The sequence below is a fragment of the Sceloporus occidentalis genome, unplaced genomic scaffold (assembly GCF_023333645.1).
Source record: "Sceloporus occidentalis isolate IW3139 unplaced genomic scaffold, rSceOcc1.0.p SCAF_3, whole genome shotgun sequence".
NCBI classification, from domain to species: Eukaryota; Metazoa; Chordata; class Lepidosauria; order Squamata; family Phrynosomatidae; genus Sceloporus; species Sceloporus occidentalis.
Genome location: NW_028316983.1, coordinates 248,516,361 through 248,542,669, shown reverse-complemented (window position 1 = coordinate 248,542,669; position 26,309 = coordinate 248,516,361). Strand labels below are relative to the sequence as shown.

General features: G+C 44.9%; 3 protein-coding genes across 4 annotated transcripts; 1 reads left to right on the top strand and 2 right to left on the bottom strand.

Annotated features, from left to right (window-relative positions):
- Window positions 1-1,841: 1,841 nt before the first annotated feature.
- LOC149317763 (fucolectin-like) lies at window positions 1,842-5,452 on the bottom strand. 2 transcript variants are annotated; one of them, XM_089518993.1, is made up of 3 exons: window positions 5,359-5,452; window positions 4,047-4,341; window positions 1,842-2,102 (listed from the first exon to the last, which is right to left on the bottom strand). In XM_089518993.1, exons 1-3 carry the CDS (start codon window positions 5,450-5,452, stop codon window positions 1,943-1,945), a joined length of 549 nt encoding a protein of 182 aa, XP_089375119.1. In that variant the 3' UTR covers window positions 1,842-1,942. The 2 variants fall into 2 exon arrangements, 1 of the variants encoding a protein (XP_089375119.1); XR_016280756.1 differs by lacking the exon at window positions 4,047-4,341 and having other exon boundaries at window positions 2,024-2,102; window positions 5,359-5,391.
- Window positions 5,453-13,573: 8,121 nt separating this feature from the next.
- On the top strand, window positions 13,574-18,835 carry LOC149317762 (fucolectin-like). Its single transcript, XM_089518159.1, has 3 exons — window positions 13,574-13,705; window positions 17,093-17,387; window positions 18,295-18,835. Exons 1-3 carry the CDS (start codon window positions 13,615-13,617, stop codon window positions 18,455-18,457), a joined length of 549 nt encoding a protein of 182 aa, XP_089374285.1. The 5' UTR covers window positions 13,574-13,614; the 3' UTR covers window positions 18,458-18,835.
- Window positions 18,836-20,184: 1,349 nt separating this feature from the next.
- On the bottom strand, window positions 20,185-26,072 carry LOC149317761 (fucolectin-1-like). Its single transcript, XM_089518416.1, has 4 exons — window positions 26,023-26,072; window positions 24,212-24,297; window positions 22,706-23,099; window positions 20,185-21,052 (listed from the first exon to the last, which is right to left on the bottom strand). Exons 1-4 carry the CDS (start codon window positions 26,070-26,072, stop codon window positions 20,893-20,895), a joined length of 690 nt encoding a protein of 229 aa, XP_089374542.1. The 3' UTR covers window positions 20,185-20,892.
- Between the last annotated feature and the right edge of the window lie 237 nt (window positions 26,073-26,309).

The following is a 26,309-nucleotide window of genomic DNA, read 5'->3' as shown; positions in this document are numbered from 1 at the left end:
CAGGATTCACTGTCAGAAATGGGAAAGTTCCTCCTCTCAAGTCGGAGGACTTGCCTCCAGGAAGCCAAAAGGGACACCTGTCTTTCTGAGTCCCCGTTTTTATAGACCTCCTGGCTCCACCTTCAGGGATGGAAATGAGAAATTATAGTCCAGCTCAGATGAAGAATGGCTCTTGCCACGCTTGAACCCGTCCGTTCCAGGAAGGAAGGCCTTTTTTCTCTTTGTGGTCACTTCCTTATTACCTTGCTTTTGACTGACCACAGTTTTTTTAGAAAAACACTTCCAAAGATCTGCCCCATTTGTCATGCTAAGCTCAAACTAAACTTGCCCCAAAATCTGACCTCCAACCGGTTGCATTGTCAGTGGGTACTGCAATTTGGATCCTGGGCCAAGTGCAAGCCAGTGATGACCAAATACAAAAAAATAAGCTTTAAGAATCATAGAGTTCCTAGAGTTGGAAGAGACCCCAAGGGCCATCCAGTCCAGCCCTCCATTGCCATGCAGAACGCACCATCCAAAACCTTCGTGAGACAGATGCCCATCCAGACTCTGTTTAAAAACCTCCAAAGAAGGAGACTCCACCATCCTCTAAAGGATCATCTTCCATTGTTGAACCACTCTTACAGTCAGGAAGTTCCTCCTAATGTTGAGATGGAATATCTTTTCGTGTAGTTTGAACTCATTGGTCCATTTCCCAGTCTCTGGAACAGCAGACAACAAGATCCCTCCGTCCTCAGTATGGCACCCCTTCCAATATTTAAACATGGCTATCATGAGAAGGAGGGAGACAGGAGTTCATCAAGGGCTGGAGATAATAGCCAAGGAGTCACGGAGAGAGCAAGACAAACAGTGCGAGGACCCAACAGTTGGATGCACTGAGGATGGAGCAAGCTTGTTTCCTGCTGCTCCAGAGAATAGGACACAGAACGATGGATGCAAGCTCCAGGAACAGAGATTCTTCCTCAACATTAGGAGGAACTTTCTGACAAGAGCGTGGTGGGATCTCCTCCACTTGTGGTCTTTAAACAGAGGCTGGGTGGCCATCTGTCCCAAGGAGTGCTTTGAATGAGAGTTCCTGCATGGCAGAATGGACTTGGACTGGATGGCTCATGGGATCTCTTCCAGCTCTACAATTCTGTGATTCTATGACTCTAGAGTGGGTTTTGGGGGACAGGTCAGGAGATGGAGTTTAGCCGCAAGATCATGGCTATGTCTCTGCTGCATGATCTCAATCAGTCCATTTCACAGAATCTTAGCGTCATAGAGCTGGAGGAGATCCCCAAGGGCCATCCAGTCCATCCCCCTTCTCCCATGCACAGATAGCCATCCAGCCTCTGTTTAAAAACCTCCAAAGGAGACTCCATTGCGCTCCGAGGGAGTGTGCGCCACTGTCAAACAGCTCTTACTGTTAGGACAGGAGGTTCTTTATAATGTTTAAGTGGAATCTCTTTTCCTGTAGTTTGCATCCATTGCTCCTTGTCCAATTCTCTGGAGCAGCAAAAAACAAGTTTGCTCCATCCTGAATGTGATGTCCCTTCAAATGTTTTAACATGGCTATCATGTCACCCCTTAAATTTCTCTTCCCCAGACTAAACATACCAAGCTCCCTAGGTCTCTCTCTCATTTCTAATCTGTTGTGGTCATTTTGAATTTTGATCCTGTCCTCTGGGGTATTAGTCACTGCTCCTAATTTGGCATCATCTGCCCCAAAGGCACCATGGCCAAATCCTGACCCTCTTTGGTTGAACCAGACAGGCAATAGGACAGACAAAAGGAGATGCATGAAAGGGAGGTTTATTGCAGTACAATTGCTGATTTCTCCATCTGCTTTAGGGTGAGTCACACATTCTCAGCCCTAGAAAACCCTGTGATAGGTTTGCCTCAGGATTGTCATAAGTCAGAAATGACTGGAAGGCACAACAACAGCAAGAACTGGTGATCTTTAGCACACGTCTTCTATCTTGGTCCCATAGACTTCCACCTCGCAGACGTGGAGATACTCTTTCCGGCCCGGGATGATGATGCTCAAATAGCGTCCCTTCAACCCATAGCAGCTGATGATGATGATGGATCCCAGGCCAGTTTCTGTGATGGTCCCACAGCTGCAGAGGGAGGAAGAGGGGTGGGAGGAATCGGAAATTTACATTTATCAATTTACATACTGTAGTACACAATACAAATTACATGACACAGTTCATAATATACAAATTCTTTTTGCCAAAAAGACAAACAATTAAGCCCTAGAATGGGTCAAGCCTCTCTGGAAGTCAAGATGACAAAATTGAGGCTGTTGTATTTTGGCCACATCATAAGAAGAGAGGACTTCTTGGAAAAGCTAATAATGCTAGGAAATCACTGTTGGAGGGATGTAGAATGAGAGGAAGACCTCAACGGATGGACTCCATCAGCGTATTTGACTGTTTTCAATGGAGAAGCTGAATGAACATACAAAGCATCCCCCGACAGATGGGCATCCAGCCTCTGTTTAAAAACCTCCAAGGAAAGAGACATCACCACTCTTTCCACGGTCAAAGAGCTCTTACTGTCAGGCAGTTCTTCCTAATGTTGAAGTGGATTCTCTTCTCCCGTGGTTTCATTTTGTTAGTCTTTGTCCAGCTTTCTAATCTATTCAGTTTATTCTGAAAGTTCATCTTCTCCTCTGGGGTCTTAGCTACCCCTCCTAGTCTGGTGTCATATGAAAATCTGATAAGCAGGCCCTCTATTCTTTCATCCAAGTCATTGATAAAGATGTTGAATAGCCCTGGGCCCAGGACAGAGCCCCACTGGACACCCCTCTGGTCACTTCTCTCCAGGAGGAAGAAGAGCCATTGCTGAGCACCCTTTGGGTTCGGCCAGTCAACCAATTACTAATCCATGTAATAGTTACCTTTTCTAGCGCACATTTTACAAGCTTGTTTGCAAAAATGTCATGGAGGACCTTGTCAAAAGCCTTACTGAAATCAAGATATACTATATCCACAGTATTCCCTTCATCTACCAAAATGGACATTTTATCAAAGAAAGAGATTAGATTAGTCTGGCATGACTTGTTTCTCAGAAACGCATGTTGACTTTTTGTGATTATGGCGTTCCATTCTAAATGTTCACAGACTCTCTGTTTAATTATCTGCTCTAGAAGCTTTCTTGATATTGATGTCAGACTAAGGGACTATACACACAGTTCCGAAGGGGCATCCTATAGCCGCCCCTTTTACAGCCAGATTGGAGCCACAGCAACTTCGCACTCCGTCCCCGATCTTGTCTTTCCAGGGTGTGGAAAGGAGCTGTATAAAGGGGCTCCTTTTTGTGCCTTGGAAAGGGTGTGATAGCCATGGCTCTGCGGCTATGTGCTGCTTTGGTGCTGCGTTGTGCAGATGCAGCACTAGAGGAGTACCGTGACACTGTGTGCCATGTGGAGTAGCATGCCGCATTACGCCACCCTGGGGGCAGAGCTGGGGCATGTGTCATATGGACATTGCGCTCCAATTCTGTCCCCAAGATGGCCTTCAAGGGCAGTCTGCACAGGGCCCCACTGGAGGATAATTTTTGGGATCCTCTTTTCCCCCCTTTTGAAGAGGGGGACAACGTTTGCCCTCCTCCAGTCTGCTGGGACTTCTGTTCTCCAGGAGTTCTCAAAGACTATTATTACCAGTGGCTCCGATATTATATTTGCCAGTTCTTTTAATACCCTTGGATGGAGTTCATCTGGTCCCAGAGACTTAAATTCACTGAGATTAACCAAGTATTCCTGTACTACCCCTATTGCAGTGGTTCTCAACCTTTCTAATGCCGCGACGCTTTAATACAGTTCCTCATGTTGTGGTGACCCCCAACGGATAGAGGAGTGGTGCCTCGGTTCCTAAGACCATCAGAAATATGTGTTTTCCAATGGTTTTAGGTAACCTGTGATAGGGTCGTTCGACCCCTAAAGGCCTCGCGACCCATAGGTGGAGAACCACTGCCCTATTCTGTGCTCTGCTCCACTTAACAGCCCACATTTTATGCATAGATGTGTGCAACGCAGAGAGGAAAGCTAAGGGACTCACAGGGGGTTGGATTTGCCATGGTCCTTCAGGTTGTCTCCCACGCGGACCTGGGCTCCCTGAATTCTGTGCCCACAGCAGTCCCCACGGTTTTTCACAACCACGGTAGCGATGGCGTAGCTGTCCCCCAAATCCACGTACCACCAGGGCTCCCAGTTCCATTCAGTGTGGCTGCAGGACTGGCCTTTAGCAAAGTCCCCATCGCAATTCCCATCCACAGCCTTGGTTGCCACAGTGATGCCCAAATTTGCAAACATGGAGGACTGAAAGGCTGGACGGTGTTTGGCTAAGTTGCGCACTGCATGCAACAAAAGGGAGAAAATGTCCTTGTCCTTGTTTTGGAATTCACAGACATAACTTCTTCTCTAGTCAAGGAAAAGAGACTGAAAAGAGGGAAACAGTAGAAGGAGGTCCAGCAAAGCCATTTGGGCATCTCCTTTGGGTGACATTTGTGGGGAAAAGGACCACAAAAAGGGATGAGAAAGAGGGTAGTTTTCACATGAACCTAGGGAGGGAATCGCTCTTCTATAACCCTACTTTCATTCTTAATAAGGAAACTGGAATTTGGAGGAATTGGTGCATTATGCAACCATTTATCAAGTGTTAGTCGTCACTATGTGCTTATAAAGACTGAGCAGAGTTTATTCTGCTTTGTTCAGACATCACCTAGAAAACACTGTGTCCAGTTTTGGGCACCATAATTCCAAAAGGATGTCGACAAGCCGGAGTGTGTCCAGAGAAGGCTGAACAAAATGGTGGAAGGTTTGGAAACCACCCTAAGGGTGACTTAGGGATCTGGGTATGTTTAGCCTGGAGAAGGGAAGGTTAAGAGGTGACATGATAACCATGTTTAAATATCTGAAGGAGCATCCTATTGAAAAAGGAGCAAGCTTGTTTTCTGTTGCTCCAGAGAATAAGGGGTTCAAGCTACAGGAAAAGGGATTCCACCTAAACCTTAGGAGGAACTTCCGTAGGGTAAGAGCTGTTCCACCGTGGGATACGCTGCCTTGGAGATCGTGGTGGGAGCTCCTTTTTTGGAGGATTTTAAGCGAAGGCTGGAGGGGCATCTCTCACAAGGAGTGCTTTGATGGTGTCTTCCTGCATGGCAGAATGGGGTTGGATGCAATGGTCCTTGGGGTATCTTCCAACTCTATGATTCTATGTAAGTGCCCTGAATGATGACCCCAAGAAGCAAACATGCATTTTGTGGAGTGTTTTGCTATGGATCATAGGAAAACAGACTCATAGGAAGACTCTGGTGATTGTCTGGTTTGACCTCTAGGGCCAAGCCTCCCTCCGTCCCTGGCCTTCTTACCAAGGCCTCTCAGCTCTGGTTTGCAGCTCTGGGCTTCTCCATCTCCACTCAGCAGCACCAGGGCAAGCAGCAAAGTCCAGAGGATGGACAGCATCCTGCAAAAGGGGGAAAGGAATTAGGAGTGAAAAGGTCTGATTGATGGATCCTGGGGGTGCACAGGGGTCCCCCTTTTCCTCCACAAGGAAAACTGGGTGGGGGGGGGAGACAGAGTGTTACCCAAATTGATAGATTGCTGAGATGGTGCCTGAGATGACATCTGGTAACTACCGGCTCCAAAAAACTAGAACTCTCAGACTGCTAAGTACAACTTAGTTTTATTGACTAAGGCCCTATTTCCACTGGCCCATTTACCCTGGATGGAACTGGGCACATCCTGGTCTCTCCCTCCTGAATCTCTCCAGAAGCAAGTGCCCACTATAATTTATCTTATTTGGGGTAATTTACCCCTGAATTCCATTGCAGCTCTTTGTGGAGAATTCACATTTGTGGTACCGGTTTAAAATGAGGGCTCCTGTGCGGTCCATCAAATTCACTTCCACTTTCATCAAGGTGACGTTTCCTGCAGCCATTGGGCAATCAGATGTGTGCTTTCTCCCCTCCTTTTAAAAAACAACTGGCGGCAGTGTGCGCATATTTTGTCAAATTTAAAAACCTCCAGGTGTGTGTGTGTGTGTGTGTGTGTTGTGTGTATTTGGGTCACTACAAATTATGGATCTTCCCCTGCCTCCACTTTTCAACCCCAAAATGCAATCTAATGCCATCTCTGCATCCTCCCTCCTTGTGACCCCAGAATGCCTCATACACATACAATAACAATAACAATAATAATAATAATAATAATAATAAATTCCTCACCTTGGAATGCCAGGAAAGGATGCCATGCACCCTTTGCTTTCCCTCAGATTGCCACCCCAGAATTCCTTACAAACACAAACAGTAGCAAAAGCATTCTGTATCAATTTACCAAATTGAAAGAGAAACATCTGTAACATTCGCATTGTAGCATTAGAAAAAAAGCCTCTTGCAAAGTGCATGCTGGGAGCAAGCAAATGAAAGGGAAGTGTAGCACAAGCACACACATTCTATCTAGATATGTATCACCCTTTAGAAAAATCATTCACAGAGAGAGAGAGAGAGAGAGAGAGAAAGCCGCCTGGTGCGCAAGGGAGGCTTGTTCCATTCTCTGCCCTCCCTCTGACCATCACTCCCCTGAACTTGATCCTTTTCTCGACTCCATCCTCCTCCTTCACCCAATTCTGCCCCCCTTGGCCCTCTTCACCCTGCTCCCTCCTCCTCCTCCTCCTCCTCCTCCATCCCGATGAAGGGGAGGCATGTTCCACCCTCTGCCCTCCTGGCTTAAATCCCTCCCCTGAACCCAGTCATGATTGGGACCAAGTTCATATTTGCCGGACCCATTCCCCCGCCCCAAAAAAGATACAGCTTTTACTCCACTTTCAAAAGACCCACCGCACCAAAGGGCATTTGCCCCTGAACGTTTATGAAAGCCTCATTTTTGCTTGTGGAAGGATCGGGGCCAATATGAACTTCTTGTGGTTAATTCGGGTTCTGATCTGGGGTAAATGGTAGTCTGAATGGCCCCTAACTGCAAACAGGAAAATCACAGTTCATGCAATAGCATTCTCTCTCTTTCTCTCTCTCTCTGTCACACACACACACACACACACACACACACACACACACACACACACAGAGGAAGTAACAAAATTAAAGGTAGTGGCTTGAAGCAAGATGAAGGTAAGGCAAAACTTTACCAGTCCAGAAGTGGAGCTCCAATCAGGGGATGATGGGAGTGACAGTGCATGGGAAATGGGAAAGTTCCTCCTCTCAAGTCCAAGGTCTTGCCTCCAGGAAGAAAAAGGGAGACCTGTAACTTTCTGAGCCACCATTTTTATAGGCCTCCTGGCTCCACCTTCAGGGATGGAAATGATTCCTGCTAAGTTATGGTCCAGCCCAGGTGAAGAATGGCTCTTGCCACGCTTGAACCCGTCCGTTCCAGGAAGGAAGGCACTTTTCCTCCTTCTGGTCACCTGTTTATTCCCTTGGTTTTGACTGACTGCATTCCCTTCAGTGGCTGCTGCAATTTGGATCCTGGGCCAAAGGCAAGCAGTGATCACCAAATATCAAAACATTAGCTTTACGAATCATAAAATTATAGAACCCTAGAGTTGGAGGAGACCCCAAGGGCCACCCAGCCCAGCCCTCCATTGCCACCAGAACCCACCATCCCAGGCAGATGGCTGTCCAGTCTCTGTTTGAAAACCTCCAAAGAAGGAGACCACCAGCCTCTGAAGAAGCAGCATCTTCCATTGTTGAACAGCCCTCACTGTCAGGAAGTTCCTCCTAATGCTGAGGTGGATTCTCTTTCCTGGAGTTTGAACCCATTGGTCCATGTTCTATTCTCTGAAGCAGCAGAAAACAAGCTCCACATCTGTTATCAATAGAGTGGTAATAGTGCCACTGCATTCTGTTTTGGTCAGGCCTCATGTGGACTATTGTGTCCAATTCTGGGCACCACAATTTAAAAAGGATGTTGAAAAACTGGAGCGTGTCCAAAGGAGGGTGACTAAAATGGTGAAGGGTCTGGAAACCATGAAGCCCTATGAGGAGAGACTCAGGGCGCTGGGGATGTTTGGCTTGGAGAAGGTGACACGACAGCCTTGTTTAAATATTTGAAGGGATGTCACATTGAGGAGGGAGCAAGCTTGTTTTCTGCTGCTTCAGAGAATAGGATCCGGAGCAATGGATGCAAGCTCCAGGAAAAGAGATTGCACCTCAACATTAGGAGGAACTTCTTGAAAGTAAGGGCTGTTCGACAGTGGAACAGACTCCTTCCTCGGAGTGTAGTGAAGTCTCCTTCTTTGGAGGTCTTTAAGCAGAGGCTGGATGGCCATCTCTCTCTGGGGATGCTTTGATTGGGAGTTCCCTTCAATGGCAGAATGGGGTTGGACTGGATCAGGGCCCTTGAGGTCTCTTCTAGCTCTAGGAGTGTATGATTCTATGATTCTTTCAGTTTAGGTTACTTTGATGATCACATAGGTAAATGCTTGTTGACTTCACTATCCAGGGCACTTATTTTTTACGTAGCGTATATACTTGTCTACAAGTCGACCTCATGCATAAGTCAAGGGAAAGTTTCAGGGTAAGAATCATGGGTTTTGATATGAACCTGGGATAAGTGGAGGGTAAAACATAGGGGCCTATAATGAAGGATGGAAAGGGGGAAATGCCACTTGCGTCCCTCCGTCTCCTTCTCTGATCCTCTCTCAACCGATTCCCAGGCGCTGGAGGAGAGGTTTTAACCTGGGATTGAGAAGAGGAGCAAAATGTGTGTATAACATTGGTTTTGGTTTAATTATAATTGAGCAAGGTGTAGTAACACTTTAGTTTCTAGAGCAAAGAACATGATTAAGAAGAAAGAAATGTATAGCTGGTTGTGATAATAATAATAATAATAATAATAATAATAATAATAATAATAATTTTTATTTATATCCCGAGGCATCTTGGGAAAGGCAAGGGCAAACCGTAGCAATATAACAAGACGGTCAGTCAGTTTTATGGGTAAGTCATACGTTTATATAAAAATAATTTTGTTTTGTGACGTTTGCAATATATGGAAATAGGACGCTGTACTGATATAATGTATACAATAAATTGTTTGTTAGTTATTGTTATTTGCATTATGATCTATGGGAAGACTGAAGAAGACTATGGAACAGCTTAATATTTCCAGATGTGCCATCTCTTCTTTCCTGCATTCTCCATTGCTTCTATGCATCTCCCATTAAGGATCTAAAAGAAGGACTTTGTTAAGAAATTGCAACAGCGAAGGTAGTGCCACGGTACAACAAAATGCCGGTTTGTTGCAATAGACAGTTTGGCTTTGTAAGTCACTGAATCAATGCATTAGAGTTGAATTGGCATTAATTTTGGTGCTCTGTTCTTGTGTTACTACATTTTGCAGTGCCTTGTCCTCCTTTGCGCTTAGGACATCTCATCACTTGGGATTTGAGTGTCGCTTGCCTTTGCCGGCCAGCGTTAAGCAGACAAGTCAAAGCCTTTCATGGCCGGCTTCCATAGTTTTTGTGGGTTTTTCAGGCTCTGTGGCCATGTTCTAGAAGAGTTTATTCCTGACGTTTTGCAAGCATCTGTGGCTGGCATCTCCAGAGAAAGACAAGATTATTACCCAGCTCCTTGTTCCTCTTATGGCTTGATTTCCGGACTATCCATAATCTTGGCCATCTTTCTCTGGACACCTTCTTGCTGATAGCTGATGGGATACTACTACCCTAAATAAATAAGATAAATGCTTCCCTTGATCTGGACACTATGCACCTTTTGATGCGGCCAAGGATTGAACTGGCTCTTTTGGCTGCCACATCACACAGTTGGCTTGTGCATTAAGCTACATGTCTTTGGATTGAGAAAAGAAGAGTATTCCAGAGACCTCTGAACCATACAAGGCAAGGGACCTATGTATTCTCCAACGAATCCCTATGGGCAAGTATGGTTTCTCTGTGGGCAAGCATTGCCATTTGTTTTAGTATGTCCGGGGTCCTATTGCATCAGTTGCTGACTCCTGAGGTTTGTATTGCCGTTCTTATGATTCCCAACAGAAAACAGATGGCTAGCAAGCAGAAATCTGGACAAGGAAAGAGGAACTTGTTTCTGGCTCTGGGCAGAAGAGAGAGCTTCTGGTCAGCTGCACTTTTTAGGAAGTAAAACTGCACTCCTAGCCAAACCCAAAGGCTTTAGAAAGCTGCTCTTTGCAGAAACACGGGTCTCCTGGACTGCTTCGTTGTTGTTGTTGTTGTTGTTATTGTTATTTTTTTAAAATAGCCAATCGTTTCAAGAGAAGAGGCATCATTATTAAAATAGGTCTCTGTTAGTGTGCGTAAGTGAAAGGCTTAGAAGGAGGGGACAACGTTTGCTAAAAAAGATTGCATGATGTGCCTTTCCCTTTTGAGACTCTTCCAGTTTTGCAACTCATGCGGAGACTTCTGGCGCCAGCCTTTGCCTTTTTTCCTTATCTGATTCTGTAAGTTCTTTTTGTGTGACTTTTTCCTGCAATCCTGCATTGTTTTAAATCCTATGTACTTTGTGTTGTTCCGGGTTTAAACTTGCATTCAAAATAAAACTGGGATTTTTAAAAACTGGACTCGGGAGTCATCTGACAGCTGGGTTGAGACAGGATCCTGAATCTTATTGTTTTATTTCTATGGAAACAATAATAATAATAATAATAATAATAATAGATTGATATTCTGCTTTTTTCCTCACTGAATCAATAATTGACTTGTGGGTCAATGCTTGCATAAATCCCATTAATTCAACATTGATTGTTGCCGATTCATAATTCAGCTCATAAACCACACATCATTTTATTATTATTATTATTATTACTTTTTAAAAAACGTTCAATAAAACGATACAAATTTGCATAAGACATACAAAAGTTTAAATGGAAAAGACCCCTTGTATAAAAGCCTCCCTGAAGACGATTATATACTAAAACCCTGATTAATCTTCCAGGGCTCTTTTTGGATGCTTTTAATATTCTTAATTTTTAATTGAAATGGTTTTCACTCTGTTTTATTAATACTAGTCGTTGTTGCTGTGTGCCTTCAGGTCATTTTGGACCTATGGCAACCTATGGCTGGGTTTTCTGGGCAAGTTCCTTCAGAAGGGTTTGCCTTTGCCATCCTCTGAGGCTGAGAGAGTGCCACTTCTTGCCCAAAGGTCTGAAGAGCAAACTTTGCTTTTGCCATTGTATATAAGGGGCACCGTTTTACCATTCCATTGCATTTACTGGAATTTGAGCCTCCATGGATTTTGGTATCTATGGGTGTGTGTGTGTCCTGGGACCAAACCCCAATGGATACCAAGGGCCCACTGTGGTGGTGGTAGTAGTAGTAGTAGTAGTAGTGATAATAATAATATTCCATTGTATATAATGAGACATGAGCCTCCATAATAAATAAGAAATAAATAAACTGTTTATTTATAACCCGCTTTTCCTTTGCAGATCAAAGCGGGTTACACAGAAGTACAACAAATGTACAATTTTGCAAACAGTATCCATAAAAAACCCAAACAATATAATAATACAGATTAAAAACAAGATAAAAAGCTTACAGATCGTGACTCCTGGAACCAAACCCCAGGGCCAATAACAACAACAACAACACCCATTGTATTTAATGGGACATGAGCATCCATAGATTTTGCTATCCATGGTGGGTCCTGGAACCAAATCCTAGCAGATACCAAAGGCCTATCATCATCATCATCATCATCATCATCATCATCATCATCATCATCATGATCATCATCATCATCATCATCATCATCATCCATTGTATTTACTGGGCCTTGAGCATCCACAAATTTGGGTATCCATGGTCCTGGAGCCAAACCCCAGCAGATACCAAGGGCCCATGATGATGATGATAGAATCATAGAATCATAGAGTTGGAAGAGACCACAAGGGCCCTGATCCAGTCCAACCCCATTCTGCCATGCAGGAAATCCAAATCAAAGCATCCCCGACAGATGGCCATCCAGCCTCTGTTTAAAGACCTCCAAGGAAGGAGACTCCACTACACTCCGAGGAAGGAGTGTGTTCCTCTGTCGAACAGCCCTTACTGTCAGGATGTTCTTCCTAATGTTGAGGTGGAATCTCTTTTCTTGTAGCTTGCATCCATTGCTCCATTGGGTCCTAGTCTCTGGAGCAAGTGAAAACAAGTCAGCTCCCTCCTCAGTATGACATCCTTTCAAATATTTAAACAGGGCTCTCATATCACCTCTTAACCTTCTCTTCTCCAGGCTGAACCTACACAGATCCCTGAGTCGTTCCTCATAGGGCTTCATGGTTTCCAGACCTTTCACCATTTTTGTCGCCCTCCTTTGGACACGCTCCAGTTTCTCAATGTCCTTTTTGAATTGTGGTGCCCAGAACTGGACACAATATTCCAGGTGGGGCCTGACCAAAGCAGAATAGAGTGGCACTATTACTTCCCTGGATCTAGATACAATACTTCTATTGATGCAGCCTAAAATCGCATTGGCCTTGTTAGCTGCCACATCACACTGTTGACTCATGTTCAGCTTGTGGTCTACTTGGACTCCCAGATCCCTTTCACATGTACTTTCATTCAGCCATGTGTCACCCATCCTATATCTGTGCATTTCATTTTTCTGCCCTAAGTGCAGTACCTTACATTTCTCTGTGTTGAATTTCATTTTGTTAGCTTTGGCCCAGCTTTCTAGTCTATTCAGGTCATTTTGAATCTTGATCCTGTCCTCTGGAGTATTAGCTATTCCTCCTAATTTGGTGCCATCTGCAAATTTGATAAGTATGCCCCCAATTTTTTCCTCCAAGTCATTGATAAAGATGTTGAACAGTACTAGGCCCAGGACAGAGCCCCACTGGACACCCCTCTGGTCACTTCTCTCCAGGCTGAAAAAGAGCCATTGTTGAGCACCCTTTGGCTTCGTCCGGTCAACCAATTCCAAACCCACGTAACAGTTGCCTTGTCTAGTCCACATTTTACAAGCTTGTTTGCAAGAATATCATGGGGAACCCTGTCAAAGACCTTACTGAAATCAAGATATACTACATCCACAGCATTCCCTTCATCTACCAAGATGGTCATTTTATCAAAGAAAGAGATAAGGTTTGTCTGGCATGACTTCTTTCTCTGAAACCCATGTTGACTTTTGTGATGATGGCATTGCCTTCTAGATGTTCACAGACTCTCTGTTTAATGATCTGCTCTAGAATCTTTCCTGGGATTGAGGTCAGACTAACTGGCCTTAATTATTTGGATCCTCTTTCTTCCCCTTTTTGAAGATGGGGACAACGTTTGCCCTCCTCCAGTCTATGATGATGATGACAAACCATTGTATGTAACAGGACTTGAGCATCCATGGATTTTTTTTATCCATGGAGGGTCCTGGAACCAAACCCCAGTGAATACCAATAGCCCACTGTAATAATAATAACAGCTCCATTGTATTTAATTGGACTTGAGCATCCACAGATTTTTGTATCCACAGGGGTTCCTGGAACCAAATCCAGTGTAAATAAATCCATAAGTGAGTGCCAACATGGCTTTTGAGGCTCAGAGCCTCTGCCCCTGTGGGCACTGGTGCTAATGGGCAGCCTGCCCCATCCATCCCTTGGGCACCAACCCTGGCACCCTTTCATGGCCCACTCTGCTTCCCTTTTGCAGGATGCTCCACATCTGGACTGGGATACTGGTCCTGGCACTGCTGTCCAGGGATGGAGAGGCCCAGAGCTGCAAGCCAGGGGTGCAAGAAGTTGGTAAGGACTGGAGAAGGGCAAGGAAATTGTGGGGCAGAGGCTCTTCCAACCGAAAAGATCTTCCTTATATCTCAGTTCACCTTGGTTCCCAAAGCATCCTATGCATGTGTTCTTCCCATAGCTTGGAAGAAGTTACTCTTTCTGGATTACAAGTCCCAGAATTCCCCCCCCCCGCCCCGAGCCAGTGTGCCCAGTAGCTATACTAGCTGGGGGATTCTGGGATCGACTTTTCTCAACCCCATTCCCATACCCTCCGACATTTCAGAAATTAAAGCTGGGGCACATAGTCAAGATGGTAAGGAATATTAATGAGGAGGAATAGACAATCTAGGAGAGGCTGCAGCAGTTTGCTTTTGCTTGAGTCTCCTGGGAAGGGAAAGACTCTGCACTTCACTGCCCTATCACTGCGTTAACTGAGTACAAACTAGTCTGCGGCAATGGAAGTAAGCTGAGGCTGATGGGATAAAGTGAGGGGAGGATGGGACATCTTAACATCTTGATTTCTGCAATGCACTCTACATGGGGCTTCCCTTGTGCTTGGTCCGGAAACTTCAATTAGTTCAGAACATGGCAGCCAGACTGCTCTCTGGTGCATCCAGAAGAGACCATATAACACTGATCTTAAGATCGCTCCACTGGCTGCCCATCAGTTTCTGGGCCCAGTACAAGGTGTTGGTGATCACCTTTAAAGCCCTAAATGGCTTGGGTCCAACCTATCTTCGGGACCACCTCCTTCCATATAATCCTCCCCACATACTTAGATCCTCAGGGAAAAAACTGTTACAGCCTTGTAAAACTAGGCTGTCTATGACTTCCCAAGGGACCTTCTCAGCTGTTGCTCCCAGATTGTGGAATGGCTGCCGGACGAGATCCGTCATATTGCCACCCCAAACAGCTTTAAGAAAGCTATAAAGAAGACAGGTCTTTCCTGAATAGTTCTCTGGCCATCAGAAGGAAAATCTAACTGCTGACCTCTGACTTCACCACAGTTTATTGAATTGTTTTTAAAGTATGTTTTATGTTTTAAATTCTACACTGTTTAATTGTATTTTTTTTAATTATTTTATTCAAAATTCAGAAAATTCCAAAACATACAGTCTTTGTAAAATACAATTCATAACAAAAAAGAATTCAACCCCCCCTCCCCCACCTTCTTAGATACTATGTACCCTACCGTTGTCATTACCGTGCTTTTCCTACACAATCTCTTAGTTAGCTTATACCATCTCAAGCATAGGATATATTAACCCGTGTCAGACTGCAAATTATTCTTTACCTTCGTAATAATTATTACATATGCATGGTCATTTCATATATCCCTGTTTATCTTTCTTCTCTATCTGTATTAGAACTAGGCTCGTACTTTACGTGTTAACCTTTCCACCCTTCTCCTTCATTCCTTAAATAATTTGACCATGGGATCCATTCCCTATAAAAATCCTCTAACGTATTTTCCTCCCACAGCGCTGTAAGTTTATCCATTTCGTATATCTCTGCTATTTTCAATTTCCAGTCTTCCACAGTGGGTATTTCTTCTGATTTCCATTTACGGGCGATCACTAGTCTTGCAGCTACTGAAATATAAAGCATAATTTTCTCGTTTCCTTTCCCAGAGTTCTCCCCCTGAAAGTCTGCCATGTCCAGAAGGTACACTTTAGGGTCCAGTTTAGCTTTAACCCCCAACATTTTTTTTGTTTCCTCATGAATTTGCCGCCAAAATTTATTTATCTTTACACAGTTCCACCAGCAGTGGAGATACGTACCTACTTGCGTTTTGCATTTCCAGCATTTATTATTTTGATTATACATCTTTGATATTTTATATGGTGTGAGATACCATCTTACCAATGATTTATAAATTGCCTCCTTAACTTCTACACTAGGGGATTTTTTCAATTTTTTTATCCAAACTTTCTCCCAACACTCTAGATCTATATTTTGTTTCAGGTCTATAGCCCATTTGACCATGTAGTCTTTAATCACTTCAGATTCCAGTTCAATACTCCTGATCATATCATAGAAGTTCGCAATTCTTTTGTTTGGGTTTATAATACTTCTTTCAAATTGTTTATCCATTGCTGCAAACCCTATAGTTTTGGTATCCAGCCAAAATCTTTCCTTTAATTGCCTATACGAGAACCAATCAATCTTAAATCCTTCCTTCTCTAGATCTGTCAGCGACTTCAACGTTATCTTCTCTTCTACTTTTTTCGTTATATCTCCATATGTAGCCCATTGCTTTCGCTTTAGATCCATTCTTTTGACCCAGGTTCCCAATGGTTCTTGTGAAACCTGGGAACCTCCCCAAATCCTGCAGAATTTCCCAGGCAGTGTGTCCATCCTAAAATCATAGACTCACAGAGTAGAAAGAGACCCCAAGAATGGCCATCCAGTCCAACCCCCTTCTTCTGCCATGCAGGAACTCTCAATCAAAGCATCCCCAAGAGAAGATGGCCATCCAGCCTCTGCCTAAAGACCTCCAAAGAAGGAGACTCCACCACAATCTCTGAGGAAGAGTATTATTCCACTGTCAAACAGCTCTTACTGTCAGGAAGTTGCTCCTAAGGTTTGGGTGGAATTTCCTTTCTTGTAGCATCCATTGCTCCATTGTGTCCTATTCTCTGGAGCAACAGAAAAGAAGCTAGCTCCCTCCTCAATATGGCATCCCTTCAAGTATTTAAACAGAGCCATCATATCCCCTCTTAACCTTCTCTTCTCCAGGCTAAACATCCCCAGCTCCTTAAATCGTTCCTCGTAGGGCTTCATGGTTTCCAGACCCTTCACCATTTTAGTTGTCCTCCTTTGGACACATGGCTCCAGTTTCTCAATGTCCTTTTTGAATTGTTTTGCCCAGAAACACAGGATTATTCCAGGTGGGGCCTGACCAAAGCAGAATAGAGTGGCACTATTACATCTCTTGATCTAGATTCTATACTTCTATTGATGCAGCCTAGGATTGCATTGGCCTTGTTAGCTGCCACATCACACTGTTGACTCCTGTTCATCTTGTGGTCCACTTGGACTCCTAGATCCCTTTCACATGTAATCCTGTCAAGCCAGGTGTCCCCCATAATCCTATATCTGTGCATTTCATAGAATCATACATTCATAGAGTTGGAAGAAGAGACCTTAAGGGCATCAAGTCCAACCCCATTCTGCCAGTCAGAAACACATCCCATCACTCTCTGTGTCCTATACCTGTGCATTTCATTGCTCCATGCTGCCTGGGGCATTCTGGATGTCCCTTCCCAAACCCTTTCCTGTTCCCAGGGGGAACATATTCTCTGTGTATTTCCTGGCCATTGCTGAGAAGGAAGGAAGGGAGTCTGGGGAAATGTGGCCGGTTCCTTCTCCTCACCTGGCATTTCTGCCTCCATCTCTGTCCAGTTCCCAACCTGGCCAAAGGCCGCCCGGCCTTCCAGTCCTCCACCTATGAGTACACGAAAAGCCTTGCGGCAGACAAAGCTGTGGACGGGAACTGCCACGGGCATCTGGACCACGTTGGCTCCTGCACCCACACCAATGGCGACCTGGAGCCCTGGTGGTACGTTGACTTGGGAGACCACTATGCCATCTTCGCTGTGGTTGTGAAAAACCGTGAGGAATGCTGCGGGGAGAGATTGCGGGGAGCCGAGATCCACGTGGGAGACTCCGTGGCAGAGAACGGCAAGTTCAACCCCCTGTGAGTCCCACTTTTGCACTCGGTTGCACAATCTAGAATCCTGTTAGTGACTTAGGCATGGGACAGACGGGCATGATAGGGTGCCCTTGTCAAGTGCGAGGGGCAATGCTTGCAGATGCCCCTCGCCCATCTCACATGACAAGGGCATCAAAATGGCAGCGCCCTGTACAGATGGGCGCTGCCATTTTGACGCGATGGACGCTTAGCATCTGCACGTCATGGCACCATAATGATATTGCAAGTGCACTATTGGTGCACTGTAGTGTCATTATGGCACCGCAAAAAGAACCTGCTTTTTGTGGGTTCTTTTTGTGGTGCGAGGAAGCTGCGTGGTTTGTTCCTCGCGCAGCAAAACAAGGCGCAGGCAGAACGCCCTTTTTGGGTGCTCTGTATTGGACCTTAGGCATGCATTAGATAGATAGATAGATAGATAGATAGATAGATAGATAGATAGATACTGTATATACTCATTTATAAGTCTAAAAATTTTAGCCAAAAATTGACCCCAAAAATCTGTGCCGACTACCCAGGGGTCCATGTAAATACTTACCCAGGGGTCCATGTAAATAGGAGCCATCCCTGGGTAAAAGGCAAGAGCGTAATCTGTCCTGGAAGCCGCTCTACTCTCTCATCCACAAACAGTAATACTGGCTTGAATTTTGTAAATTCTTTGGCACTGTTTTCCTTTGCTTTATCCTTTATAAATCCTTTGTTAATACATCCATAAATTTTACCCTTGACTTATCCATGGATTGTATCAAAATCCATCATTTTGGCCCCAAAACGTGCCCCCGACTTATACATGAGGTCGACTTATAGACTGGGGTCCCTTCCGGCTCTAGAATCCACGAATGGCTCCCAGCCTGCAACTGCCCCTTGGGCTGACCGGCCTTTCCTCCCTCGGCAGATGTGGCACCGTCATGGACACCAGCCTGGGCTCCATCAGCACCGTCCGCTGCCATGGGCTCAGGGGACGCTACGTGACGGTCATCATCCCTGGTCGGTCTGAGGTCCTGACCCTCTGCGAGGTGGAGGTCTATGGGATGAAGGTGGAGGAGATGTGCCGCTGACCACTACCCCTGGCATCTGTCGACTCAAAGGAATGAGACCTTGCCAATGAACACCTTTCCTTAAGCAAAAGGCCTTTTCTCTTTGAGGTGTTGCATTGCTTTACCTGAACTGGTTTATTTTAAAAGAGCTTTTATCTTTTTAACAATGGCATTTTATTCTTTTATGGTGTGATTTGTTTTACTGCCAGAATAGTTTGATTCTCGTTAAGTTTTTAATTGTGTTGTTCTTTTAAACTGTGAGCTAAAGTTTTCCTTCCTTATCCACAGATCCTTTATCCACGGATTCAACCATCCATGGGTTTAATGAATATATATATATATATATATATATATATATATATATATTCCAAAAAGCAAGCCTTGATTTTGCCATTCTGTATAAGGGACACCATTTTACTATGCCATTGTATCATTATTTTGGTACCTATGGGTAGCAAATCCTTGCAGATACTAAGGGCTTTCCGGGGGGGGGGGGGGGGGAGCAGGAAATTAATAATAATAATAATGTGAAGTTGAAGGATTTCATGGCCAGAATCCATAGTTTTTTTGTAGGTTTTTCAGGCTTTGTGACTGTGTCTTGGAAGAGTTTATTCCTGACTTTTTGCCAGGATCCAGCCACAGATGCTGGCAAAACGTCAGGATCCAGAAAATAATACTACTACTACCAGTAATAATAATAATAATAATAATAATAATAATAATAATAATAATAATAATCAAAGACATAGCTGTGTCAGTCTGGAAAATCAGTATGCAAAGGGATCTTGTAGCCCCTTTGAGACTGAGGCTGCATCTGCACTGCAGTACTAAAGCAGTTTGACACCACTTTTTAACTGCCCTGACTCCATGCTATGGAATTCTGGGAACTGTAGTTTGCTGTAAATGTCTCACAAAACTGCAGTTCCCAGAATTCCATAGCATTTGACCATGGCAGTTAAAGTGGTGTCAAACTGCATTGTTTCCGCAGTGTAGATGTAGCTAAACCGCATGATTTCTACAGTGTAGACGCAATAAGTGATAGCCAAGGCAAGGGCTGCGTTGGGCCGCAAAATCCACTAGATGGCAGCAGAGGATGCTTGCAGCAGGTTTGGAGACTCTGGCCAAAAAAGTAAGAGGCCACAATGCAAGTGTTGAAAGGGGTTCCCCCCTTAATTTCAACCCAAGGGACACATGAAAGGGATAATTTAAATCTTCTCTGAAGGTGTCAGCCACAGATGCAGGCGAAAAGTCAGGAATAAACTCTTCTAGAACAAGGCCACAGAGCCCCCAAAACCCACAACAAACTAATACTTTAAATGTAGAGTCAATCAAGGGTTCGTTGCTAGAAAAATCCAGTTTTAAGCCTTGGTCTTGCTAAGAGTTCCAGAAGTATCTTGCAAGCCAACAAGGCATTTTAACAAAGATACGTTCGTTGGAAAAGTACGGTTGAGTACATAATAAAATACAGTATATGTAATATAGCCGTAAATAAACCATATGAAATGACTTTATATTTGTTTGAATGTTTGTAATGTCTTGTAATGTCCTAGATATTTGTTGAACATCCTACATTTTGTGGTACTGTGTCTTCCTTTGGACATCTGGGGGTCACCTTTTGCTAGACTGTTAAGTATATGAAAAATATGTAATGTAATAGGGCAAATAGGATCCTGGCAAATAACACTTATCAACAGCTAAAATGATAACAGTAAAGTTAAATACTCAATAATGTTTGTGCCATATTTTATTATAGTTTTGTTTTGATTGTTGTTAGGCACCTTTAAGTTGACTCTAATCTGTGGTTATATTCTCCTAGGGCTTTCCGGGTAAGGCATGTCCAGCGTTGGCACCCCCTTCCTCTGAGGCCGAGAGAGTGTGACTTTTGCAAGGTCACCCAGAGTGTTTCTCTGGCTGAGCATGGATTTGAACCCTAATTCAGCGTTCAAACCAATTATGTCAGGCTGGCTCTCCGTTGCCAATTGTTCTTGTGTGCCTTCAAATTGTTTCCCACTTATGGAGACCCCAAGGGGGGCTCTTATGGAGTTTTCTTGGCAAGATTTGGGTTCAATCTGAGGCTGAGAGAGTGTGACTCACCCAAGGTTGCCCAGTGGGTTTCATAACCAAAAGTGGGATTCGAACCCCAGTCTCCAGAGTAGTAGTCCAACACCCAAACCACTGCCCCACACTGGCTCTTGTTTGAGTATAAATGCCCCTTGCAACACAGTTGCAATTCCATCCAAGGGTTGCATAATAGCACAATTAATGTGCAATTTCACGCAATATGCAACCCCAAGGTGGGATGTGTCAGCCATGATGTGGCACCGATAATGCAATGTGCTTTTTCACAGAGCTAGAAGAGACCACAAGTATGGTAAGTCTTTGCTGGGATTGCCTGTTCCAGCCAAACAAGAACACAGAGATTCCTGCTTTGTGTCCTCTTGCCTTTTTGGTTGTTCCTAGCATTCATCTCTCAGCCGGGAGCCATAGACCTCCAACTCGCAAAGGGTCAGGTACTCGGTCCGGCCAGGAATAACGATGCTCACATGGCGACCTTTGAGTCCGTCGCAACAGATGATGCTCAGGGACCCAGCGCTGCCATTGGTGACTGTCCCACAGCTGCAAAAAAGAAAGGCAAGGCAACCAATTCCTTAGCAATTCCAAAAAATGTATTCCCTTCCCAATATTGTAAAACCTTTGGATGACTTACAATCAAATCAGATTAAACCATTTAAAATATCAAACAGGGGAAAATAACTTAATACATGTTAAGAAGTAAGATATGATAGCCCTCTTTAAGTCTTTGAAGGGTGTCGTATTGAGGATGGAGCAAGGTTGTTTTCTGCTCCTCCAGAGAATAGGACACAATGAAACAATGGATGCAAACTACAGGGGAAAAAGAGATCCCACTTCAACATTAGGAGGATGACATTATGACCTCAGTTAGATTCCTGTGTCTAGTTCTGGGCACCACAATTCAAGAAGGATATGGACAAACTGGAGTGTGTCCAGAGGAGGGAACCATGAAGCCCTCTGAGGAGCGGCTGAAGGAGATGGGTATGTTTAGCCTAGAAAAAGAAGGTTCAGAGGGGACATAATAGCTGTGATGTAGCCAAGTCTTTTAGGTCCTCTACAGACCAGAAAGAAGAGCCAGCGTGGGGGCAGGGGGGGGCATTGTGAATGCACACCGGCCGCCCTGACTCTGCCCCCACACCACCCACCAGACCAGAAGGCATTTTGCGGCTTCTTTTTGCACCGGGGAAAGGCTGGATCTAGGTTTGGCATGTAGTTGCCACGGCACCAATCTGGTGAGGAAAGAGACCACTCCAAAGGGGTGTCTGTTGAGCCCCAAAGTCCAAGACTCAGGTCATGTCTCAAGTCTCCACCCTTCAGGTCTCAAGCTGAGTCTCAAGTCCTTGCAAGACATTTCCAAATCAAGTCTCAAGTGGAATCTCAAGTCTGGGAGCCAACTTTTAGCAAACAAACAAACAAACAAACAAAAAAGGAAGCATGGTGCATTTCTTGGAAGGAACAGCAAATGCATTAGGCAATAGACTTGAGGTGGGGATTGCGGTCTGCTTGGCAGCCTGTCTCTGCTGCACATCTATCAAGCTATTGAAAAGCTTTATAAGGATCCTTCCGCCTCAAGAGCATTGCCTAATGCATTTGCTGGCCTGATTCCCACTACCTTTTAAACCAGATCACAAATCGGCTTGAATTAGTTCAAATGACCCTGGTTCCCACTTGAATCAATTCGCTGAAGTGATTCGGGGGGGGGGGGGGCATGCACTAGACCCATTTAACCCATGTCTTTTTGATGCTGATGTTTTCCGCATCTTCTTGGATAAATCGATTCTGCACAAGTGTGAACCAGATGCAGATTGGAATCGATTTAAATTTGCCCATTGCTTCTTCCTGGAACGCCGAGGCTTCTTCTGGTATGGGTTCCAAGCGTATGCTGGAAGCCGCGTAAGGTGCGCCTGTGTATAATGCGGGTGCACTGTATGTATATAATGTTATTATCTGTGTTTTATTTTATGTGTTTTATATGTTATAAATAAAATGTTTTAATTATTTGAAGGGATGTCATACTGAGGATGGAGCAAGCTTGTTTTCTGATGCTCTAGAGACTAGGCCTAAAATGGTTCAAAAAGGGTAAATATGTGCTGAAATTGGCCCCCCCAAACCCTCTGAGGACATTGGGGCCAAAATGAGAAGAAATGGGAGGTGGTTGAGGGTTCCCCCAACCATTGTTGTCCAGGCTTGGCTTACACAGAGCTGCATTTGCCGTAGTGGTCTTCATAGTCCCCAACGTGGATCTGGGCTCCCTTGATCCGCTCTGAGCAGCAGTCCAAGCGGTTCTTCACCACAACGGCCGCGATGGCATGGCGGGCGCCCAGGTCCACGCTCCACCAGGGCTCCATCTCCTCCATGGTGTGGCTGCAGGATCCATGGCTCCAGTCTCCGTCTCGGTCCCCGTCCACGGCGCTCTCCGCCTGGCTGTAGACAAGGCCCCACTGCGGGTAAGTGGACGACTGAGCGGCCGGACGGTCCCTGGCCAAGTTCTTGGCTAAGGTCAAGAAAGAAGATACCAGCTCATTACTACCTTGGGTCAATTCTGAACAGAAGAAATAATGCAATTGCCACGGCTGTGGATATAGTACATCTTGATTTCAGTAAGGCCTTTGACAAGATTTCCCATGACATACTTGCAAACAAGCTTGTAAAATGTGGACTAGACAAGGTAATTGTTACATGGATCTGTAATTGGTTGACCGGACGAACCCAAACGGTGCTCAACAATGGCTCCTTTTCATCCTGGAGAGAAGTGACCAGTGGGGTGTCCAGTGGGGCTCTGTCCTGGGCCCAGGGCTATTCAACATCTTTATCAATGACTTGGGTGACAGAATTGGGAGCATACTTATCAAATTTGCAGATGACACCAAATTAGGGGGAATAGCTAATACTCCAGAGGACAGGATCAACATTCAAAATGACCTGAATAGACTAGAAAGCTGGGCCAAACTAACAAAATGAAATTCAACTCAGAGAAATGTAAGGTACTGCCAATGATGTATGTCTTTCTGTGCACGCATATATATATATATATATATATATATATATATATATATATATCTCCTCCACAATACAATTTTTTATACACACATAGATAGAAAGAGATAGCATAACATTGTGAGCCACCTTGGGCTCTAGTTAGGAAGTGGGGGATATAAGAACAATACATTTATAATAACAAATGTGACCGGGTGTTTGTGTTTATGTCCCCACATTGAATATGGAGGAAGCTTGTTTTCTGCTGCTCCAGAGAATAGGACACAAAGGAGCAATGGATGCAAACGACAGGAAAAGAGATTCCAGCTCAACATTAGGAGAAACTTCCTGAGAGTAAGGGCTGTTCGACAGTGGAACACACTTCTTCCTTGGAGATTATGGTGGCATCTCCTTCCTTGGGGGTCTTTAAGCAGAGGCTGGATGGACATCTGTTGGGGATGCTTTGATGGAGAGTTCCTGCATGGCAGAAGGGGGTTGGACTGGATGGCCCTTGCGGTCTCTTCCAACTCTAAGACTCTGTGTTTCTAAGTGTGTGCCTATCCACACAGAATAAATGGAAACTAACTTGATGGCACATAGCAAACCTTTCATGGAATGAGTGTTTATATACACCGAAGCACTGGAGGAGGGCATGCCCATGATATGGACTGGCCATATGTGGGCTCCATTTTGCCCTCCCTGGCCCCCTTTGCCCACTTTCCTTACCCCCCGGCGGTGGCAAACAGCTCTCTGCCTTCCTCAGCCCATCCAGGAGCTCAGTGGCCAGCAGCCAGGCCCAGAGCAAGGCCATTCTGCAAATGGAGAGAAGAGACACAAGTGAGAGAGGGAGCAAAAAGTCAGGGCTAACATGGCTGAGGTCTCCATAGAGGGGGATGGAGCTGAAACAAGCCCCAGCCAGTGAAAGACCTCTCTGGATGCATCCACACTGGAGAAATAACCCGGTTTGGCACCGCTTTAACTGCCCTGGCTCAAGGCTATGGAATTCTGGGAGATGGTGTTTGTTGTGGCCCCAGAGCAGAGTGGAGTGAAGCTTCACATTAAACCTGCACAGTTTCCTATGGCACTGTGATAGGGCTCAGTGGTCTCCAGAGACCCTACACCAGGGTAGGCAACCTTTTTGAGCCGGGGGCCGGGTTGCTGTCCCCCAGACAACTGGGGGGCCAAAGCTAAAAAATAATTAGTTTTTTAAATAAATAAATAAATATATAAATAAACCGGAACAAATGTAGGGCAGAATTTTCACATGGATGACACTCTTTTTAAAAAAAATGGAGGACACGTGAAAAAAATTGCTGATTTAAAAAAAAATGTTAATATAAATGCATGTTTCTGAGGCTTCTATAGACAATTGCCCCCCAAAGGCCCCGGCGGCAATCGGTGGTAGGACTGGGCTGGGGCCGGTCCCAAGGCCTCGCCAGGCCAGATCCGGCCCGCGGGCTGCAGTTTGCCTACCCCTGCCCTACACCATTTTGGTTGCTCTCCTCTGGATGCACTTCTTTTTTCAATGTCCTTTTTGAATTTGAATCCCATGCTATGTAATTCTGGAATTAGTAATGTTTTGCGCTGTTTAGCCCTCTCATTCAGAAAGCGCATGCCACAGCAAACTGCCAATCCCAGGATTCCACAGCACGGAGCCATGGCAGTTAAAGGGATATCAAACTGCATTAATGCTGCAGTATGGCAGCAGCTGCAGTGGGCTCCCTTTCACACTAGGGTTTTAAGGATATGTTGGAGGGTCAGCTTTCAGGGATGCTTTAGCTATGGATTCCTTCACTGGCAATTGGGGGGGGGGCGCAGGTTGGACTAGACAGAGTCCCTTCCAACTCTTCCATGGTATGAAAGCACTGCACTCTGCTACCATCCATTATGCAGAGGTTCTAGAGGACACTCAAGGTCCTCTCTGGTTTTATAATTCTATGGCCTTTTTCACACGGAGGAATGCATCACCGTCACGAAAGAAGAAGAAAGGGAGGGGGCAATCCGAATATGCAAGAAATTACATTGTAGTTTATCACACTCACAGACGAAGACAGCGTCCATCCGAAAGAGAAAGCAGTGTGGATGTGAATGAATTCATCACATGAGTATGTACCCATCGCCTTATTGATTTTGAATTAGCACGTTTGCGCATGCGCAGGGAGGACAGGACCCCATGGCCAACAGTAATCCCACGGCCCAACCGGAGATGCATTTCATACGAACTTCACAGTGGAAAAGGATTTATCAATTCAATATTTTTTTCCAAATCCAGCTATTCCTGGGATGTCTTGGGATTGCATTTGCATTGCCTTCCGTTTGGGTGCGATGCCGATTGAAAATCTTTTGCAAAATTTCATGAAATACCTTGGATGTCTCTGGATTAACCTTTGGTTAACCTTCCAATTTTCCCCGTGTGATAAAGTCCTATGAAAAATAAGAGGGGAGGGGGTGTCTTTTCTGATGGTATTAATTCCACAATCATTTGGAAAAATTAAGTGGAAAGAAAAAGCAGCACCATGAAACCCTCCCCATTTTACCTTGAGGACTGGAGTTCTGGATCTCTTGTCCTTCTCAGCTGCTGGACCATTTTGGGGAGAACAGGGGTCCTTCGGCCTTTGGGGCATCACACAACACAACGAAATTTAAGGGGTGGCTATTTCAGCCAACAAGGAGATGGAGAACCGTGTGTAGCCTGCTTTTGTCTCCTTCTCAGAGGGAGGTTCCTGACAGGTTCAAAGCCAATTGGACCCTAAGAGGCTAAAGTTTTAGCTTTACAGATCTTATCACGCTCATTTTCCCTTGCAAAGGGATGCCTATCTGTCCA

What these genes read in the sequence shown, in the direction of transcription:
- LOC149317763 (XM_089518993.1), bottom strand. Translation starts at nt 5,452, where the DNA reads ATGCTGTCCATCCTCTGGACTTTGCTGCTTGCCCTGGTGCTGCTGAGT. An exon ending in ACCAGAGCTGAGAGGCCTTG is followed by an intron (nt 4,342 to 5,358) that starts GTAAGAAGGCCA and finishes TGTTGCATGCAG; the next exon opens with TGCGCAACTTAGCCAAACAC. An exon ending in CATGGCAAATCCAACCCCCT is followed by an intron (nt 2,103 to 4,046) that starts GTGAGTCCCTTA and finishes CTCCCTCTGCAG; the next exon opens with CTGTGGGACCATCACAGAAA.
- LOC149317762 (XM_089518159.1), top strand. Translation starts at nt 13,615, where the DNA reads ATGCTCCACATCTGGACTGGGATACTGGTCCTGGCACTGCTGTCCAGG. An exon ending in GCCAGGGGTGCAAGAAGTTG is followed by an intron (nt 13,706 to 17,092) that starts GTAAGGACTGGA and finishes ATCTCTGTCCAG; the next exon opens with TTCCCAACCTGGCCAAAGGC. An exon ending in AACGGCAAGTTCAACCCCCT is followed by an intron (nt 17,388 to 18,294) that starts GTGAGTCCCACT and finishes CTCCCTCGGCAG; the next exon opens with ATGTGGCACCGTCATGGACA.
- LOC149317761 (XM_089518416.1), bottom strand. Translation starts at nt 26,072, where the DNA reads ATGGTCCAGCAGCTGAGAAGGACAAGAGATCCAGAACTCCAGTCCTCA. An exon ending in CCAGAACTCCAGTCCTCAAG is followed by an intron (nt 24,298 to 26,022) that starts GTAAAATGGGGA and finishes CTCCATTTGCAG; the next exon opens with AATGGCCTTGCTCTGGGCCT. An exon ending in CTGTTTGCCACCGCCGGGGG is followed by an intron (nt 23,100 to 24,211) that starts GTAAGGAAAGTG and finishes ACTGAAATCAAG; the next exon opens with ATGTACTATATCCACAGCCG.